Raw genomic sequence first — 20,234 nt, forward strand, 5'->3', positions numbered from 1 at the left:
TATTGCAGATATTTACAATAAAAAAAATAAAATAAACAAATAAATAAATAAAAACACAGGAGAAAACCTCTAAAGCCGTCTCCCTTGTGATCAGAACAAAAATAGATGTGTTGAAAACAGGTATTGCAGATATTTACAATTAAAAAATAAATAAATAAATAAAAAAATAAAATAAAAAAAAAAGCGTAAACCCGAAATACAGTGCTATACAGTACCGCTCCACTTTGCAGTTCAGAATAGAACAATTCTAATCCTGTTCATCCCTCCTTATGAGCCGTGCATAGGGACCTCCTCGGTAATATCCGGTTGAAATTGCAAAGACTTTCGAGCAATTACAGCCATCGAAGTCGAGGGATCCAAGCCAGCCAAAAAATCCTCCACTTCTCCTGGTGAATCAAAGGATAGCTTATCGCCTCTGTGGGTGACCTTCAAAACTGCCGGGTAGATTAAAAAGGAATCCACGCCCTTCTGCCGAAGTTTGGCTCTAACTCCCGTAAAGGCTTTCCTGCTCTGGGCTGTTGCCGGGCTGTAGTCAGCGTAGAAGCCCAAACGGCGGCCTCCTGCAAGGGACGGCTGCGCTTTGCGAGCACCCTGTAGAATAGCCTGGCGATCAGCATAACGAAGAACTCTAAACAACAGCGTACGTGGCTTGTCGGAGTTGCTTGAGTGGTTTGAGTAAACCCGGTGAGCTCTGTCGATCTCAATAAGCCCAGGAGCAGCCGATGCGAGGTCCGGGATCCAGCAAGGCAGCATCTTCTGTAGATAACGAACGGGGTCGTCACCCTCAATGCCCGATGGTAAATTTACCAACCTAATATTGTTTCGTCGTGATCTGTCTTCCAAATCGTTAATTTTCATTTGGAATTTGTCAATCTGGGAGAGACAATGGTTAGTGTCCTTTTTTATTTGACGAAGATTGCCTTGCAAAATCTTAACTTTAGCAGATACCCTCTCCATGTTTTTAGCATGAGTGGTGATATCTTCTTTAAGTGATCGAAGCATGGCTCCGTTTTCAGCCATGTAATCCTTTACCGGGCCCAGCGCAGCCCCCAAGGCCTCGGACAACATGTCAGCTACCATGCAGCGCATCGAATCTCTTTGAGCGGCGATTGCTTGTGATATCACCGAGGCCACATCGTCAGGCAAAGGAGAGGACTTAAACCGTTTGCCCTCCGGATTTTTTTGCGGAGAAGCAGTGTTTTTCTTGATCGCTGCCATCATTAAACAGGATTTAATAAGAAAAAATAAGTCTTTAGGCAAAATAAATTTAAGTATAAAACGTAGATAGGGGATAACAGTCAGGAGCTTAATGAAGTGCGACCATCTCGCGGCGCGCGTCACCGGAAGTCCGGAATCTATTCAGTCTTGAACAAAGAAGACTATAAGGCGATCTGATTCAAGCATTCAAAATCCTAAAAAAGTATAGACAATGTCGACCCAGGGGACTTTTTCGACCTGAAAAAAGAAACAAGGACCAGGGGTCACAAATGGAGATTAGATAAAGGGGCATTCAGAACAGAAAATAGGAGGCACTTTTTTAAACAGAGAATTGTGAGAGTCTGGAACCAACTCCCCAGTAATGTTGTTGAAGCTGACACCCTGGGATCCAAGAAGCTGCTTGATGAGATTCTGGGATCAATAAGCTACTGTGATGAGTCAAAGAGGTTTTGGTCTGTAATTCAGCCTCCCGACAGTAGAAGGCATCAAACCAACTCAGGACTTCCCTTACCAAGGTCTCGTGACCATGACGAAAGTCATCTTTATGAGGGGCGGCACCTTGGTGAGGGGCGGAAGTGTGAGTATGTAAATTCCGGCCACTGGAGTCAAGTGAGTTGTAAGGACACTTGTCAGTTTGGGATTGGTGTTCCACTGACTACAGGGGCGGGGCTTTGCATACTAAAGAGAACGTGCTACTGTGTTCGGGGTTGGTCCTTGAAAGCATAGGCGGGGTTACTGGGCTTGAGGGAGACACTAAGCGTTGGCTTGTTTTGTTTTTATTTGTTGGCACGGTGTTGGAATACGCATTAACGTTTTCTTTTCTGTTTTTATCCCTTTTATGTCCGGAGATATCGTGACGAGGACTAAGGAGAATACGAACCCTTCTTTTTGTTATTATATATTCCAGCACCCCCTCCCTCACGCCATTCTTTTTCATTTTTCTTATTTTATCATGTAACTAATAATATTAATAAAACAAATTATTTGGTTGGACGTAAATTACTGTCTGGACATTTCCATTATTACTCACACGCCTCACAGCTACTAACAACCAAACGAGCAAGATGGGCTGAATGGCCTCCATAACTTTCTTATGTTCTTATGTTCTTATGTACCTTGCAGGTCGGGCCAGTGTTTGAAAAGCGTGAAGCACATCTACATCTGTATCCCGATTCTGACTCAAACCAAATCTGAAGCAGCAGTTTCTTGATCCTGTTTTTCAATGTTAATCCCTACTATTCCAAACATCACTTGCCATTTTAGGAACTTTCTCACAAGTTCTGCCAAGGTGGTAAATTGGTGCAAGGCAAAACGCGTTGTGATAATTATTTATAATATTTATCAACTATGTAATTTATTGTGAACACTGACGTGGATTTCTGCCTTCAGATTAACGTGCAGCAACGGTCGTTAGGATATTAAGATAGTTTCTCAGCCGCACTAGAGAAAATAACAATTACTCCATAACAGTAATAATAATTAATCCATGCCACTGTTTTCACGTCACACTGCTAAAGTCTTCTGTCGTTGATCAACGAGCACTGACGAATGAAAGCTCGGCCAATCAACATGCAGTGATTATACTGCCATTAATGGTGGTCAATAGCAGCTAACAGAAGCAGTATGAGGAAACAGAATGCAAGCAGCATGAACTGTGCTGAAAAGCGCATTTGAGAAGCGTTGTGCTAGTGGACTGTGTGAGTGTATTGAATGCATCCACGTTGGATGAAAAGCAGATTAAATAAGTCCCGGTAACCAGTACTGGAGTTTAAAATAAGTCCCAGTACTTTATACTGATGAGTACAGGAAGAGTATTACAGATGAACCGATTCAGTCACTGAAAAAACTTCCCTGGTGCTTTTTTAAAAGAATCATGATGGTAAATGTAACAGCTCGGAGTACCAAGTGCAGTGCTGCTGAGGCAGATACAGACTCCGCATTGCAAGACCTTGATAGTGTTCTTGAACTTATTGGTAGTAATGATGGTCAAGACACAAATATAATCAATCCACTTGATCTCATCACAGCACTCTTTCTGTGCTCAGATAGCTTCCTGCAGCAGGAAATGATGTTAAAAATGTCGATGTGCCAGTTTGCTGTACCTCTCTTGATCCCTGACTGCAGCACCAGTCAGTGTACATTAGTGCTGTGGGCCATGCGATGCATTGTGAAGAAGTTTAGACCCCATTCATTAGCCGACTCAAAGGGGTTTGTACAAGACAGTATTGTCAGCACTGCCATGCCAATGATCTCTTTTGTCAGGCTGGGTGACTGCAGTTTATCAAAGTCTCAGATTCTGAATCAGGTTCTCAGCAACCCCCAGCAGTACCATGATGTATTTATCCATCGCGACATGGAATGTGGTGACGTTAGACAGAGAATTGCAAATGGTCTAGTGGATATAAGTTGGTACCTTCCTTGTGGAGAGAAAAACTTGGACATCTTTCCAGAACCTGTAGCTGTTGCCAAGCTTCATGGAGATCTCCTTTCCTTTCAGAAACAGTTTTCCATTTTATGTCAAACATCCTCGGCAGTCTTCATATTTTTTGACAGTATTGCGGAGAGCGAGTGCAATCTCTTGTCCTCTGCAGGAAATATTAAAGCCCAATTGTTTTTGGTTGCAAATTTTCCGAATAAGACAGAGAAAAACATAAACTCTCTGAAAGACTTGGCATCAAAATTAAAATTAAGTGGAAGTCAGATCCTATTGAAGAAACAGCAGACCAATGATGCAGAGTTTGTGTCAAAACTGCATTTAACTATGAATAATATCATGGAAACCAAACCTCACAAAAACACAATTGAAGCAATGTCTACAGTAGCGCATGAATTGGGGATTCCTGTAGATGAAGACAGCACTGAATGTCAGAACACTAAGAGAAGTGCTGCAGAAATCACATCTAGAATCAATGATATAGTGCGATATAAAGAGGATCATTTGCCATTGCAAGGGAAGCTTTGGAAGGAGCTGGCTAAAATAGAAAAGGAGGAGTGCAGACTACAAAAGGCAGGAGAGAAGTCTATTGAAGAGTATCAAGTGTCAACTCTAGAGAGAGAAATGAAGAGAGAAAACAAGCATGATATATCTGATGCAATGATGTGTTTCATATCTGCTATTTCAAATTCAAATAAACAAGAAAGATATTTTTCTCAAGTGGTTGAGGCTGAAATTGGATGATATAGCACAAACACAACTTTCTGGTCTCCGAGATCAATACAAAGAACAATGTAGCACAGACCAGTTAACAGAAAATACAAATAAAATTACAGAGTTGGATCAGCAAATATCAAACAGCTCTTTAGGAATCGAACATTTTATGCGTGAAATTGGGCAGATTTATGAAGCAGTGTGCTTCCTTTCTGACACTAGTGCATTTCTTCAGCAGTTTCAAAAGCTTCCCAGCATTGTGGCCGATCTGCTGTTAGATGGCTATCCTTTTGAACCGCTGGATGGAGATGCATCAAATATCCCTGTAAGCTGGGTGACTGATGTTCTAACAAAGCTCCATGAGAAAGTTCAGCACAAGGGCAGGGTGCTGGTTGTAACAGTGTTGGGAGTCCAAAGCACTGGGAAGTCTACCCTCCTCAACACAATGTTTGGGGTTCAGTTTGCAGTTAGCAGTGGCAGATGCACGAGAGGAGCCTTCATGCTGTTAATCAGAGTCAAAGACGATCTTAAAGAAGAGCTGAAATGTGATTTTATCTTTGTAATCGACACTGAAGGTCTAAAATCTCCAGAACTGGCACAACTAGAAGACAGCTACGAACATGACAATGCGCTTGCAACACTGGTTATTGGATTGAGTGACATCACCATAATAAACATTGCAATGGAGAACTCCACAGAGATGAAGGATATCCTACAGATCGTGGTGCACGCCTCTTAGAATGAAGGAAGTGTGAAAGAAACCAAAATGTTACTTTGTGCAACAGAATGTGGGGGACGTGTCTGCTCATGACAACAATGCAAGGAACAGAAATAAGCTTTTACAACAACTGAATGAGATGATACAGGTAGCTGCCAGGATGGAGAAGCTAGATCCTAACATAAAAATCTCAGATGTCATGGAGTATGATCCCGAACACAATAAATGGTACATCCCTGGTCTGTGGAATGGTGTTCCACAAATGTCAAGAAGAGATTGATTGAGGTGTTAAAAAGTGTCACAAACCAGAAACCTTCTGCACAAACTACAGAGTTCCTGGAGTGGGTGGGGAGTTTGTGGAAAGCTGTTAAATATGAAAATGTCATCTTCAGCTTCATAAGCAGTCTAGTGGCGGAGGCTTACAGTAATGTGTGTGATGTCTATGGTAAATGGGAAATTAACTTACAAAAGCACATGTACAACTGGCTAGAGAACACAAATACAAGGATTACAAATACCAATGAGCAGACCTCAAACCTTGATGAGTTTCTCAAGAGTTTACAAGCTGAGGCATCTAAAGAGCTGACATCACAACAAATGACAACTCTGGAGAAACTGACTAAATACTATGACAGTAAGGAGGGACATGTTAATCTTGTAGAAAGCTACAGAGCAACCTTTGAGACCAGCATCAAAACTCTTAGGATTGAAATTGAAAACTCTGTTACAAACAAGTTGACAGCAGCTATTGATTTTCAAAAAGCAATGAAGAAAGTACATGATGTCAATGAAAAGCATAAAGCAATATTAGAGGAAAGAGTATTGCAACTGCTAGGAGAGTGTAGGGAAAGAAATGAGGATTTATCTGAGGAGCAGCTGAAAAACAAAATTGAAAGGATGTGGGAAGATACAATGAAGAGACTGGACTTTAAAGGTTTGAGAAGCAAGACATTGTCAAATGTTTTCAATAAGCTGAGAAAACAATTTGAAAGACATGTAGGTGCAGTTAAAATGGTGTTAAATGAGGCCACAGATTTGACTAAATATGGCAAAACACAGTCTAATGTAACTGATAAACACTTTGATCGTGTATGGTATAACAAACGCCTCACTGATCATTTGGTACTGTCAACACACCCCAAAGAGGAAGCAAATGCAATGGTGAAATCTATAACAGAACAGTGCACTGAGTTTGTATCGCACAAATAAAGCAGTAAAGCTGACTACCACGAGACCTACACCAGAGAGCTGTTGGAAATGACAGATGTCAAGCTGATGGAAATTGAGAAGCTCAAGACCAACGCCCAGTTTGAAGTTGATCTGAAGCTGCACATCTGTGGGTTTGCTACCAGGGAATTCCAACAGATGCATGAAGATTTCATTGAAGGCAATGACCCCAGGAAACATCTGGAAAAGTCCAAACCACAGTACAGTTCTAACTTCACAGATCTTTGCCATGAGAAGGACCAGAGCCTAAAGAAGGCTGAAGAATTAACTGAGCGTTGCCTCAAGCCTGCAGTGAGGGAGTATGTCAATAATGCCTTTGGTTTATATATTGTGGATTAAATGCTGACTGGTGCAGACTCTGTGAAATACAGCACCCGGGCATCTTTCCACTATTCCATTTTGAAACAGTTGCTGAATGAACCCAGTTATAATTATGTGGCTTACTGTAAAAACTATGAAGGTTTAGTCAAGGATTTTCAATTGTATTCTTGAGCAGTTTCAAAAAGGTACTGCCCTTTCAGATTTAGAAGGAAAACATTTGGAAGCAATAACAAAAAAAATACAAGAAACCATTGAAAAAGAAAATAAGACTTTAACAAAGCGCAAAATTATTTTTATGCTGATTAAAAACATCTGCATTCATTTAAACAGTGATATTATGATTTCCACAGGCGGTCTTGGATTAACACTTATCCAGGACAAAGCAAACACAGAACAGTTCATTGGATATCTTCAAGATTGTGTGAATGGAATGAAGACATCACAAGTGCTGAAGTTTCTCAAGGGTGTGATATCAAAGAGAAGCTTAACAGCCTACCATTCAAGCTGCAGGATGAGCTGTTCAAGAGGGTGTTTGGTTGTGGAAAGCTGTGTCTGTTCTGCAAGGTCCCCTGTGAGGCAGGAGGCAAGGACCACAAAGAACACCACGCATCAGTGCATCGACCACAAGGGCTGGGTGGAATTAAACAGGGTTCTGGCAAACTATCTGAATTAATGTGTACATCACTTGTACACAGTAATCAGAGATTTCAGAATAGTGAAACAGAGGGGGAGTGGCTTCCCTATAAAGACTATTGGAGATTCTACCCTGACTGGAACATTGCCCCCGATCCCAGTATTGAAGCCTCTGACTACTGGAAGTACGTACTGACTTCATTTCATGAAGAATTTGCAGTGATGAGGCAAAGCCTGCTGATATCCCAGCAGAATGGAGAAACATAACAAAGGAACGAGCACTGAAGAGTATAAAAGAGTTGTTTAACATGAAGTAAATAAGCAGAAGCTCTGATCTACAGTGTAAAAGCATTCTAGTAAAATAATCACCCTGGATGCAGTGCTATAGGTGCTAAATCGAAGGACATGTTTTACAATGTGATGTACGAGCCTGTTAGGATTGTTGGTCTGCCTGTAGGCATCAGCTTGGCCTTCTAGTATCCTTTACTTGATAAATCCAACAGATATCTTTGATTATCACCCACAGCTCCACAAGAAAATAAATACAATACAATTTATAAGCAAAGAAAGCTGTCCTCTCATTGTGATGGTGAACGAATGGCAATATTCAAGGCTTACATTTATTAAGACAACTGTGATGACGACTATATTATAACCTAAAATGTGATCATTTTCTTTAAGTATCTTCAAGATTGTATTTCTTTTTATGTAAAATATATTTTGAACTCATAGGGATTTTAACATTTTACAGCACACAAAACAATGTTCTTTGTCTTTGCATATCAATGACCATGATAAGCTTTTGCTTAAGAAGTTCTGTTAGCAAATTGGATAAACTGAGGGTTCCTCTCTGTTAGAAACTGGCAGTTGGAAGGACAGTCGTAACTTTACAATAATGCTTACATCTCTTTGAATGTATGGCAAATTAAAATAAAGTTTAATGTCTGGAAGTTTATTTAAACAAAAATAATCTGTTTAAAAGAAACTGTAGATCTTATTCCAATATCTGCTTTGCACATGCTGTATCTTAATAAACAGAACTTCTACCAAGAGATGTGACTCATTGTGTAATATTGTTATTCATCCAATGTTTGATAACGGCATACAAAATAGTTATTTTGCTTTTAGCTGTTAAAATAAAATCTTTATTAAAATGGGGATACATTTAAACTGAATACATTACAACTGTATTCAGTTTAAATTCAAAACAAAATATTAACTGTGAAAACAGTTTCTTCATACCAGCTGCGTATAAAGACCAGCTCAATGTTATCTCTTCTTGACAGTCCTGCTCTTAAGAAAAGCCTAATTTACCTTTTTCTAAAACTTTCACCTTAACTTTATACAATATAAACATTAGGTTATTATCATAATCCTTGTTCCCTGAAATAGAAATGTAACCATTACCTCATGGGTTTATCCCTAAAAACCTGAATATCAAAGCTGCACGTAGTGCCTGTGACGCAGTTGAGCCCGCCCCCCAAGGACATAAAAGGATGAGGCTGTGTGGTCCAGTGGTTAAAGAAACAGGCTTGTAACCAGGAGGTCCCCGGTTCAACTCCCATCTCAGCCACTGATTCATTGTGTGACCCTGAGCAAGTCATTTAACCTCCTTAGGATTTTGAATGTTTGACTCAGATCGCCTCATAGTCTTCTTTGTTCAAGACTGAATAGATTCAATTATTTTAGCCTGTCTGCATATGCCATGCCTTTTAAACCCGGGATAATTCTGGTTGCTCTTCTTTGCACTCTTTCTAGAGCAGAAATATCCTTTTTGTAACGAGGTGACCAGAACTGAACACAGTTTTCTAGGTGAGGTCTTACTAATGCATTGTAAAGTTTTAACATTACTTCCCTTGATTTAAATTCAACACTCCTCACAATATATCTTGTTGGCCTTTTTTATAGCTTCCCAACATTGTCTAGATGAAGACATTTCCGAGTCAACATAAACTCCTAGGTCTTTTTCATAGATTCCTTCTTCAATTTCAGTACCTCCCATAAGATATTTATAATGCACATTTTTATTGCCTGCGTAGTGGTCTGTGTGCATTCACAACTGTTGGGCTTTATTAGACTACCCCTACCTGCTCATGCTCTTTATTCTGTGTGTGGCTTGTGTGGACTGTCCTGATTGTAAGTTCCAGTCTGAGAAGAAATTGAGTATTCAAAACTTGAAACTTTTTTTTATTATTATTATTAATAATACAGAATACAAAAATAACATTAGATAGGTACTGCAAATACTAACAAATGAGCTTGGAGACATGTAGTTTGTTTATAACAATAGAAAATATTTTGAATAAAAGTAACTTGACATAAAGAGCTGTGAAACATCAGTAGCAGAAACAAACAGAGACAGAGCTACACACGAGGCTGTGTGGTCCAGTGGTTAATGAAACGGGCTTGTAACCAGGAGGTCCCCGGTTCAAAATTCACCTCAGCCACTGACTCATTTTGTGACCCTGAGCAAGTCACTTAACCTCCTTGTGCTCCGTCTTTCGGTGAGATGTAGTTGTAAGTGACTCTGCAGCTGATGCATAGTTCACACACCCTAGTCTCTGTAAGTCGCCTTGGATAAAGGCGTCTGCTAAATAAACAAATAATAATAATAATAATTCATTAACAACATAGACATTATTGTCAAGGCTGTTGCATAACCCTTTCTCTGACAAGCAAAATATTCTGTTATCTGTTAGCTGTGCCTAAATGTGTTATCATTGATTAATTAAAACTTACTGGACATAAAATGTCAATTGGAAGTTAAATGAGAAAACTCCCTTGTCTGAAAAGTATGCACATGTGTTTGATCCATTTTGATCTATATAAGCTGTGTGAGCGTTGTGTGCAACTGTTCAGCCACAATTATATCAAAGCAGAAGAATCTCTCTTTAAAAGGCAATGATGGTGGTATGGTTTCATATAATTGAATTACTAGCTGGTGGTTGAATAATGATCATGTACTGTATCCCAATTTTTTAGGAAATATTATTTATACCAGTCAGCCACCAATTGAATTATTGAGACAAAAAAAACACACACATGCATTTAAAACATGAATGTCTATGCAATTGATATAAAAAATCACCTAATGTTATACTTGGAGTGCACACATACTGTACATGGCTCTCTCTCTCTCAGTGTTTCAGTTGTTGTCCTCAGGTTCTGTTGTGTTATTCATGATTTTTTTTGCAATATGAATGGCTGCTGCTCCAGTCCCACCACACTGCCCTCACTACAATAATAGTAGCATGTCCAGCTACTCCAGCAATAGCTGCTCCAGCAATAGCTGCTCCTGCAATAATGCCACCTGTAGCCAGCACTGAGCCTGTCACCAGGGCCCCTACAGAAATCTTAAACTTTGAATTATGTTTTTTAAGAAATACTTCTTTCTCAGTGTTTAGGGCTGTCTTCAATTTTTCAGTGTCTTCTTCTCCTAACCGAGTCTTAACGTCAGTCAATATCTTATCAACTTTTTCCTCCACCTCCTTCTTCATTTGGTCTGGCCTGGTTAAAAATTTATTTCCCTGAAAAAAAGACAATGGACTATTCTTTAGACTGGGTAATTATCTGACGTATTACCTACATGTGTTTTGACAACATATGTATTTGTCCTATAGCAAACTAAAGGGTCCTGCATCTGGTATTAGGTACAGTAGGATTGCTGTCCAAACTGTTCTTATGCTCACTTTATTGGTTAAATATGCTCACCTTGTCATTGATAAACTTCTGAAAACAAAGTGCAGAGCTCTGAAAATGAAGTTTAGCCTTCTGCAAATCCTGCTTTATGGTCATCTATATGGGAATACAAAAACACAAATCTAAATTCAATGCTAAAATCATGCATCGCTTTAAAGTTTCTGTAAAGCTAAGTTTATACTTCTGTTGAAAGTGTCTTGTGGAGTCTAATTTCCTTTTAAAATGTTGTCCAAAGTTCCCATGTCTGTTTAATGGTGGTGGCACTATGGCACTTACAAACCCTAAATAAAAGAATTTCTCATAAGGTCAGGGTCATTATATCGTTTCTCTTGACATTTAAGCACTACTACTAGTTAAAATATAGAGGCACAGTACTGACGACTGCGCTAGAGGGCTCAGTGTCTTTACTTCATAATGTGATCATTCCCAATCATGTATCTTCTTAGAAAGAGTCCAGTGGAAACAATCACATTTTGCAGTTAAGGCACTCAAATCACTTTTTAATTAAGAGCGCCAGTCAGCTCAAATGTGAATAAAGTGTTGAAGGTACATTACCTCCCTGAGTGAAACAATATCGTACTTGGCAGATGCAATCACAGATGTAACTTCCTGCAAGAAAAGCAATAGATCTTGTTATAAGCATACCATCTTGGGAGCCAGATCTCAGGTAAGCAAGGGCAGCCTCCATTTCAGTGCAATCCACCTTCTCAAAATAATAAACATATCTTTCATTCATAACTGCGGATCTAAATACTACTGTTGCCCTCAATATTAATCCAGCTAGTGTTTTCACCAGGTGTAGAAAACTCTGACCTGGTAAAGATTTATTATTATTTGTTTATTTAGCAGACGCCTTTATCCAAGGCGACTTACAGAGACTAGGGTGTGTGAACTGTGCATCAGCTGCAGAGTCACTTACAATTACGTCTCACCCGAAAGATGGAGCACAAGGAGGTTAAGGGACTTGCTCAGGGTCACACAATGAGTCAGTGGCTGAGGTGGGATTTGAACTGGGGACCTCCTGGTTACAAGCCCTTTTCTTTAACCACTGGACCACACAGCCTCCTTGTAAAACAAAAGTGAAAGTAGGTTTACCTGGATGTGTTCCTTTAACTGTCTACCAGTGATTTTGGAGTTTTCTCTGTCCATCTTTGGATAGTTGCTCAGTGTCGGCACTAAGTCATTAATGAACTGTTTTAGGCACTCTTTAAAATCATCGTCCATATCTTAAAAACAAAAACAAAAGATTAAAAGAGTCAACACACAAGGTAGCTGCACTTAGTTCAAATCTTTGTTTTCCTGTTATCTGGTGTTGAGTTGTGTCTCAGGGTGGAGGCTGGGAGCGAACCGGTGAGTCTAAACTGCAATGCAAAAAGAGCCGGACTCGTCTGCAGTCATGGTTTCAGAGCTTTTAGCCAGGGGTGTAGTGCTATATTTAGAAGTGAGGGGTCGCTATTATCTTCCCTCAGCCCCACCGCCCCTCCTTGCAGCGTATACCTTCAGAAAATAATCGTTCACCTGCATCATGTGTCTGAGTGATAACATTATACATGATACGTTAGTGGCCATAGTGAAACAATGCTCTATTTGTTCTCTCGATTGCTGTTACGAATGTAAATTTTGTGCATGAATATATTTAAACAACTAGGCTAATATCTATACTTTTGACCCTGTTGTTGCAATCAAATTATTGCCCTTAACTGCACACAGCTTTGAGTAATTATTACAAAAAGGTATTACAAAAAGATTTGCTTTGTGCTTACTAGTAATTAGGATACAATATACTGTTAGTTACAACATGTGTGACTGTTAGAACCTATGAGTAACAGTTAGACGTTAAAATGTGAATAAAAGATATCTGCATATAACGGCCTTAGCAAGGAATAGATTTTTACTATGGCAAAAATCAAATTTTTGTCTAAAAAAACCCTGCATATCCGGTTTGTTACGAAGGTGATCGTTATCATCTTATACAGCCAGGAGACTATTAATGCAAACTGCAAAGCGATACGAATAAGTAGATGGGTTTATACCTCCATTGAGAGACATGCATTTGGTTCACTGCTACTGAAGTACTGCTGGGACAGGTAAGACTGGTGCTGGCACTGCTGGACTGGTAAGACTGGTGCTGACACTGCTGGGACTGGTAAGACTGGTGCTGACACTGCTGGACTGGTAAGACTGGTGCTGACACTGCTGGGACTGGTAAGACTGGTGCTGGCACTGCTGGACTGGTAAGACTGGTGCTGACCCTGCTGGACTGGTAAGACTGGTGCTGACACTGCTGGACTGGTAAGACTGGTGCTGACCCTGCTGGACTGGTAAGACTGGTGCTGACCCTGCTGGGACTGGTAAGACTGGTGCTGACACTGCTGGACTGGTAAGACTGGTGCTGACACTGCTGGACTGGTAAGACTGGTGCTGACACTGCTGGGACTGGTAAGACTGGTGCTGACCCTGCTGGGACTGGTAAGACTGGTGCTGACCCTGCTGGACTGGTAAGACTGGTGCTGACACTGCTGGACTGGTAAGACTGATGCTGACACTGCTGGGACTGGTAAGACTGGTGCTGACCCTGCTGGACTGGTAAGACTGGTGCTGACACTGCTGGAACTGGTAAGACTGGTGCTGGCACTGCTGAGACTGGTAAGACTGGTGCTGACACTGCTGGACTGGTAAGACTGATGCTGACACTGCTGGGACTGGTAAGACTGGTGCTGACCCTGCTGGACTGGTAAGACTGGTGCTGACACTGCTGGGACTGGTAAGACTGGTGCTGGCACTGCTGGACTGGTAAGACTGGTGCTGACACTGCTGGACTGGTAAGACTGGTGCTGACACTGCTGGACTGGTAAGACTGATGCTGACCCTGCTGGACTGGTAAGACTGGTGCTGACACTGCTGGGACTGGTAAGACTGGTGCTGACACTGCTGGGACTGGTAAGACTGGTGCTGACACTGCTGGACTGGTAAGACTGATGCTGACACTGCTGGGACTGGTAAGACTGGTGCTGACCCTGCTGGGACTGGTAAGACTGGTGCTGACACTGCTGGGACTGGTAAGACTGATGCTGACACTGCTGGGACTGGTAAGACTGGTGCTGACCCTGCTGGGACTGGTAAGACTGGTGCTGACACTGCTGGGACTGGTAAGACTGATGCTGACACTGCTGGGACTGGTAAGACTGATGCTGACACTGCTGGGACTGGTAAGACTGGTGCTGACACTGCTGGACTGGTAAGACTGGTGCTGACACTGCTGGGACTGGTAAGACTGGTGCTGACACTGCTGGACTGGTAAGACTGATGCTGACACTGCTGGGACTGGTAAGACTGGTGCTGACACTGCTGGACTGGTAAGACTGATGCTGACACTGCTGGGACTGGTAAGACTGGTGCTGACACTGCTGGACTGGTAAGACTGGTGCTGACACTGCTGGGACTGGTAAGAATGGTGCTGACACTGCTGGGACTGGTAAGAATGGTGCTGACACTGCTGGGACTGGTAAGACTGATGCTGACACTGCTGGGACTGGTAAGACTGGTGCTGACCCTGCTGGACTGGTAAGACTGGTGCTGACCCTGCTGGGACTGGTAAGACTGGTGCTGACACTGCTGGGACTGGTAAGACTGATGCTGACACTGCTGGGACTGGTAAGACTGATGCTGACACTGCTGGGACTGGTAAGACTGGTGCTGACACTGCTGGACTGGTAAGACTGGTGCTGACACTGCTGGGACTGGTAAGACTGGTGCTGACACTGCTGGACTGGTAAGACTGATGCTGACACTGCTGGGACTGGTAAGACTGGTGCTGACACTGCTGGACTGGTAAGACTGATGCTGACACTGCTGGGACTGGTAAGACTGGTGCTGACACTGCTGGACTGGTAAGACTGGTGCTGACACTGCTGGGACTGGTAAGAATGGTGCTGACACTGCTGGGACTGGTAAGAATGGTGCTGACACTGCTGGGACTGGTAAGACTGATGCTGACACTGCTGGGACTGGTAAGACTGGTGCTGACCCTGCTGGACTGGTAAGACTGGTGCTGACACTGCTGGACTGGTAAGATCACTGATACTAGTGCTTAGACTGATCGGACTGCTGAGACTGTATGATGTCACGATTTAGAAGGCTTTACTTTAAATATAGAGTTAGCTAATCCTCCTATGACCTGATCTATCGAAACGCTGTAACACTTCCTCCCAGGACAACTCCTTGTCTCTGTGGACATAGCAGGGCAAGGCCATTCAGTCTATTTTCACCCATACTGCTGCGACACCAATCAAACATATTGAAAGGATGCACTCAGTTAAACTCTTTCTACGTCATGAACAGGTATCATAGGAATCCATTTGCGGTGGAATAACGTGGAAAAACAGAAATTTTCAATGCTGTTAGAGGCTTTTTAGTTTTGCACTTTGGGCGGGGCAAAAAAAAATGCAAGGCTTTTATTTGTCTGTTTGATAACCAAATCAATACACTCATCATATTGTCACAGATGGTTCTGGCACATCCCTTTTGTGCTATAAGTCATTAGGTCCTTTTGCATGGAAGGTCTCGGTTGCAAGGGTGTGCGGTTCTTTGATGGACCCAGATTCAGTTAAAATGTGTTTGCTCACTGACAATGGGAATGAGAATGTAGAGATAGGAGCACAGCTAACAAGATTTACGTTTTTGCAGGTATCAGGATTTTAAAGAATGTCATACACACCTGTGAGCAAAAAACGGACTCACTGAGAGCAGATACTGACCCAAGACTGTCACAGCTACTGGAAGCAGACTGATCTTTGGGATACACATTGAACATTTGTGAAACTGCAACAATATTAATATATTGTAATAACTGTACTGTGTTTTAAAGAATATGAAACCAGTAGAAAATATCATTAGCAGATCTGTGTAAGGCCTGTGTGAAAGAGTTCATTGCACTGAAGGTGCTGAAAGTTCCAAACCTCCCTTATCAGACAAAAGCATCTTTTTTAATTAGACTCAGAGTCTCAAAATATTCTGATCCAGAGAGAGCAGAATGGCAGAATCTATGGAGCAACGTTAATATGCCAGAAGCAATCAAACTAGGTTTGATTATAGCAAAAAAAATAGTATTTAAATAAATAAGAAACCTAATATAATAACATTAAGTAAATGTATAAGCATCCTAAGTTTTAATATTCAAGGTTGCATTTGCTGCTAAGCAGGTGCCTAATTAAAAATTAACCTCTTGCCTTCAGTGTATATCAATGGAGTAATTGATTACAATTTATAAAATTACAATTTCTAAGAGATTGCTATATTGAAGTATCTGAATTAGAACTACGTGTTATAAAATCATTTAAAGTATAAACTATAATTTTACATATACAGTGAACCGATTTGTAATCTCATCCTTACCTGCCTGTAATAAAAGCAGTGCTGAAGATGACTCATTGGTTTTGGCCGATGTAGCTGGGACTTTTGATGGTCAGCATGGTGTGGAAGTGACAGCATGTGAGAAGTACGAGTGGACAAGTACAACGCAGTTAGAAGCAGTTTGAAAGCAGGTTGACAGTTGCAGAAGCTACACTAAACTAAAAAAAGGTCTTCAAGCCAGTAATCTGTGACAACTGCATGATGTGGGAAATCCGAGAAAACCCAACAGAGCTCAACCAAGTTTGTGTAAAGTGCCGCACGATCCAGGACTTGCTTCAGCGATTAAGCCTGCTAGAAAAGGAGCTGGAGGAAATGAGACAGCAACAGGAGCTTGAGGAGCTGACACACCCACAATTCATGGAAGTCTGCACCCCTAGCAGACTGAAAGCCACCAGGGAGATGGAAGAGAGTCGAAACAGCTGGGTTCAGATAGGCAGAAGCAGGGAAAAAAAGAAACTTCGTCAAACACAACCACCAGAAATCCAGACATCCAACAAATTTGAGCCACTTCAACATTTAGATGACCAAAACCAACATCAAGAGAATGAAAGGAACAACATCCAGGACCCTATAAACTGTGCTGGCCAGGCAGCAAAAAGAAGGGAGGTCATGATTGTTGGGGACTCCATATTGAGAAACACAGCAAGCTCAGTTCACAGTTTGGACCCCCTTACTACAACAGTGTGCTGCCTTCCAGGAGCATCTGTCAAGCACATCACTGAGAATGTGGACAGGATCCTACAACGAATAGGAGACGAACCGGTAGTAGTCGTCCACATTGGTACAAACAACATTGGAAGAGACAGGCCAAGATCCCTGCAAAACAAATTCAAAGAGCTAGGAAGGAAATTAAAAGATAAGACCAAAACTGTGGTATTTTCTGGGATACTGCCGGCGCCTTGCAAAGGACCATATGGACAGCTGGAAATACAAAATCAAAATGCATGGCTGAAATCGTGGTGCACACAGGAAGGCTTCACCTTTCTTGAACATTGGAGCACTTTCTACAACAAGGACTATCTATACAGGTGGGACGGACTGCACTTAAACAGAAAGGGAACCAATCTACTCGGAGAAAGGATCCTTCAGGCGGTCCAGAAGCATTTAAACTAGAAAAGAAGGGGGGAGAAAACAAAAAAACAGAAGGGAGACCACATCAAAACAAGGGCAACAACTCAGGTAAGACCACTATTAAATGTATTTATCTTAATGCTAGAAGTCTCAGAAACAAAATGTTAGAACTTGAAGCTACTGCACTAACAAGTAACTACGATGTGATAGGTGTTACAGAAACTTGGTTGTCTGAGAGTGATGGAGACGAATATAATATTAGTGGGTACACGCTATATAGGAAAGACAGACAGGACAGAAGAGGCGGAGGGGTAGCGCTATACATAAGAAATAGTCTTGAAGCCCAGGTGTTAAATCAGGACAAAGAAAACAATGCAGAATCAATATGGGTCAGAATAATGGACGCAAATTCAAAGGGCATAATAATAGGAGCATGCTATAGACCACCAAATTCAGACGCTGAGCAAAATAATCTGTTGTACAATGACATTCGAAATGCGTGTAGAAAAGGAGAAGCCCTACTAATGGGGGATTTCAACTTCACCTGTATAAAATGGGAAAACCCGATGGGGGGCACGACGGATGAAATTGAAATGGTGGAAATGACAAATGACTGCTTTCTAACGCAATTTGTCAAGGCACCGACTAGAGGGGAGGCATGCCTTGACTTAGTCTTTTCAAATAATGAAGACAGGATAACTAAAACAGAGGTCAGAGAGCCATTCGCAAACTCAGACCACAACATGGTCTCATTTGAAATATTTTTTAAAACCCCCAAAGTAATGACTAAAGCTAAGGTTTACAATTTTAGAAAAGCAAACAACGAAGGTATGAAACAGAGACTAATAGAAGTAGATTGGAGTAAAATAGAGAAAACATCCACAGAAAAAGGATGACTGTTTTTCAAAAATGTAGTACTAGAGGCACAAAACAATTACATCCCAAAAGTAGACAAATCTAAATCTAAAACAAAATGGCCAAAATGGTTTAATAGATCAATTAAAAAAAATTATTCAGCGAAAAAAGGCACTTTACAGAGCGTTTAAAAGGGACCAAAAACAAAGCACACAGAAAGAGTACTTGGAACTGCAAACACAAGTCAAAAAGGAAGTTAGAAAGGCCAAGAGAGAGATAGAAATCAATATTGCTAAGGGGGCTAAAACCAATTCCAAAATGTTTTTCCAATATTATAAACAGCAAGAGAACATTCAAAGAGGAGGTTAAATGTCTAAGAGACACAAATGGCAAAATCATAGATGAAGAAAAAAAATAGCAAATATATTAAATGGTTACTTTTCACAGGTTTTTACAAAGGAGGACACGGACAACATGCCCCACATGTCAACCTGTTCCTATCCAATTTTAAATAACTTTAGCATAACAGAGGCAGAAGTGTTAAAGGGACTAGGAGCTCTTATGAGATCCTCCCAATAGAACTCAAAGAAATGAAAGAAGTTATTTACAAACCGCTAACCAAGATCATGCAACAGTCTCTTGACACAGGGGTTGTACCGACAGACTGGAAAATAGCAAACGTAATACCGATCCACAAAAAGGGAGACAAAACTGAACCAGGTAACTACAGACCAGTAAGCCTGACTTCTATTATATGTAAACTTATGGAAACTGTAATAAGATCCAAAATGGAAAATTACCTATATGGTAACAATATCCAGGGAGACAGTCAGCATGGTTTTAGGAAAGGGAGATCATGTCTAACTAACCTACTTGACTTTTTTGAGGATGCAACATTGAAAATGGATAACTGCAAAGCATACAACATGGTCTATTTAGATTTCCAGAAAGCTTTTGACAAAGTCCCACATAAAAGATTAATTCTCAAACTGAACGCAGTAGGGATTCAAGGAAATGCATGCACATGGATTAGGGAGTGGTTAACAGGTAGAAAACAGAAGGTACTGATTAGAGGAGAAACCTCAAATGGAGTGAGGTAAGCAGTGGAGTACCACAGGGATCAGTATTAGGTCCTCTGCTATTCCTAATCTACATTAATGATTTAGATTCTGGTATAGTAAGCAAACTCGTTAAATTTGCAGACGACACAAAAATAGGAGGAGTGGCAAACAATGTTGAAGCAGCAAAGGTCATTCAAAATGATCTAGACAGCATTCAGAATTGGGCAGACACATGGCAAATGAAATTTAATAGAGAAAAGTGTAAAGTATTGCATGCTGGCAATAAAAATGTGCATTATAAATATCATATAGGAGATACTGAAATTGAAGAAGGGAACTATGAAAAAGACCTAAGAGTTTATGTTGACTCAGAAATGTCTTCATCTAACAATGTGGGGAAGCTATAAAAAAGGCTAACAAGATGCTCGGATATATTGTGAAAAGTGTTGAATTTAAATCAAGGGAAGTGATGTTAAAACTCTACAATGCATTATTAAGACCTCATCTGGAATATTGTGTTCAGTTCTGGTCACCTCGTTACAAAAAGGATATTGCTGCTCTAGAAAGAGTGCAAAGAAGACAACCAGAATTATCCCAGGTTTAAAAGGCATGTCGTATGCAGACAGGCTAAAAGAATTGAATCTATTCAGTCTTGAACAAAGAAGACTACGTGGCGATCCGATTCAAACATTCAAAATCCTAAAAGGTATAGACAATGTCAACCCGGGGGACTTCTTTGACTTAAAAAAAGAAAAACAGGACCAGGGGTCATAAATGGAGATTAGATAAAGGGGCATTCAGAACAGAAAATAGGAGGTACTTTTTTACACAGAGAATTGTGAGGGCCTGGAACCAACTCCCCAGTAATGTT

The 20,234-nt window shown here is 41.0% G+C and overlaps 2 protein-coding genes across 2 annotated transcripts in view; one reads left to right on the forward strand and one right to left on the reverse strand.

Annotated features, from left to right (window-relative positions):
• Positions 1-20,234, reverse strand: part of LOC117398016 (interferon-induced very large GTPase 1-like) — a 131,280-nt gene that overhangs the window by 69,997 nt on the left and 41,049 nt on the right. The gene's annotated exons all lie outside the window — the stretch shown is intronic.
• On the forward strand, positions 3,095-5,105 carry LOC131723246 (up-regulator of cell proliferation-like). Its single transcript, XM_059016874.1, has 2 exons — positions 3,095-4,036; positions 4,722-5,105. Exons 1-2 carry the CDS (start codon positions 3,095-3,097, stop codon positions 5,103-5,105), a joined length of 1,326 nt encoding a protein of 441 aa, XP_058872857.1.

The sequence above is a fragment of the Acipenser ruthenus genome, chromosome 54 (assembly GCF_902713425.1).
Source record: "Acipenser ruthenus chromosome 54, fAciRut3.2 maternal haplotype, whole genome shotgun sequence".
Classification (NCBI taxonomy): Eukaryota; Metazoa; Chordata; class Actinopteri; order Acipenseriformes; family Acipenseridae; genus Acipenser; species Acipenser ruthenus.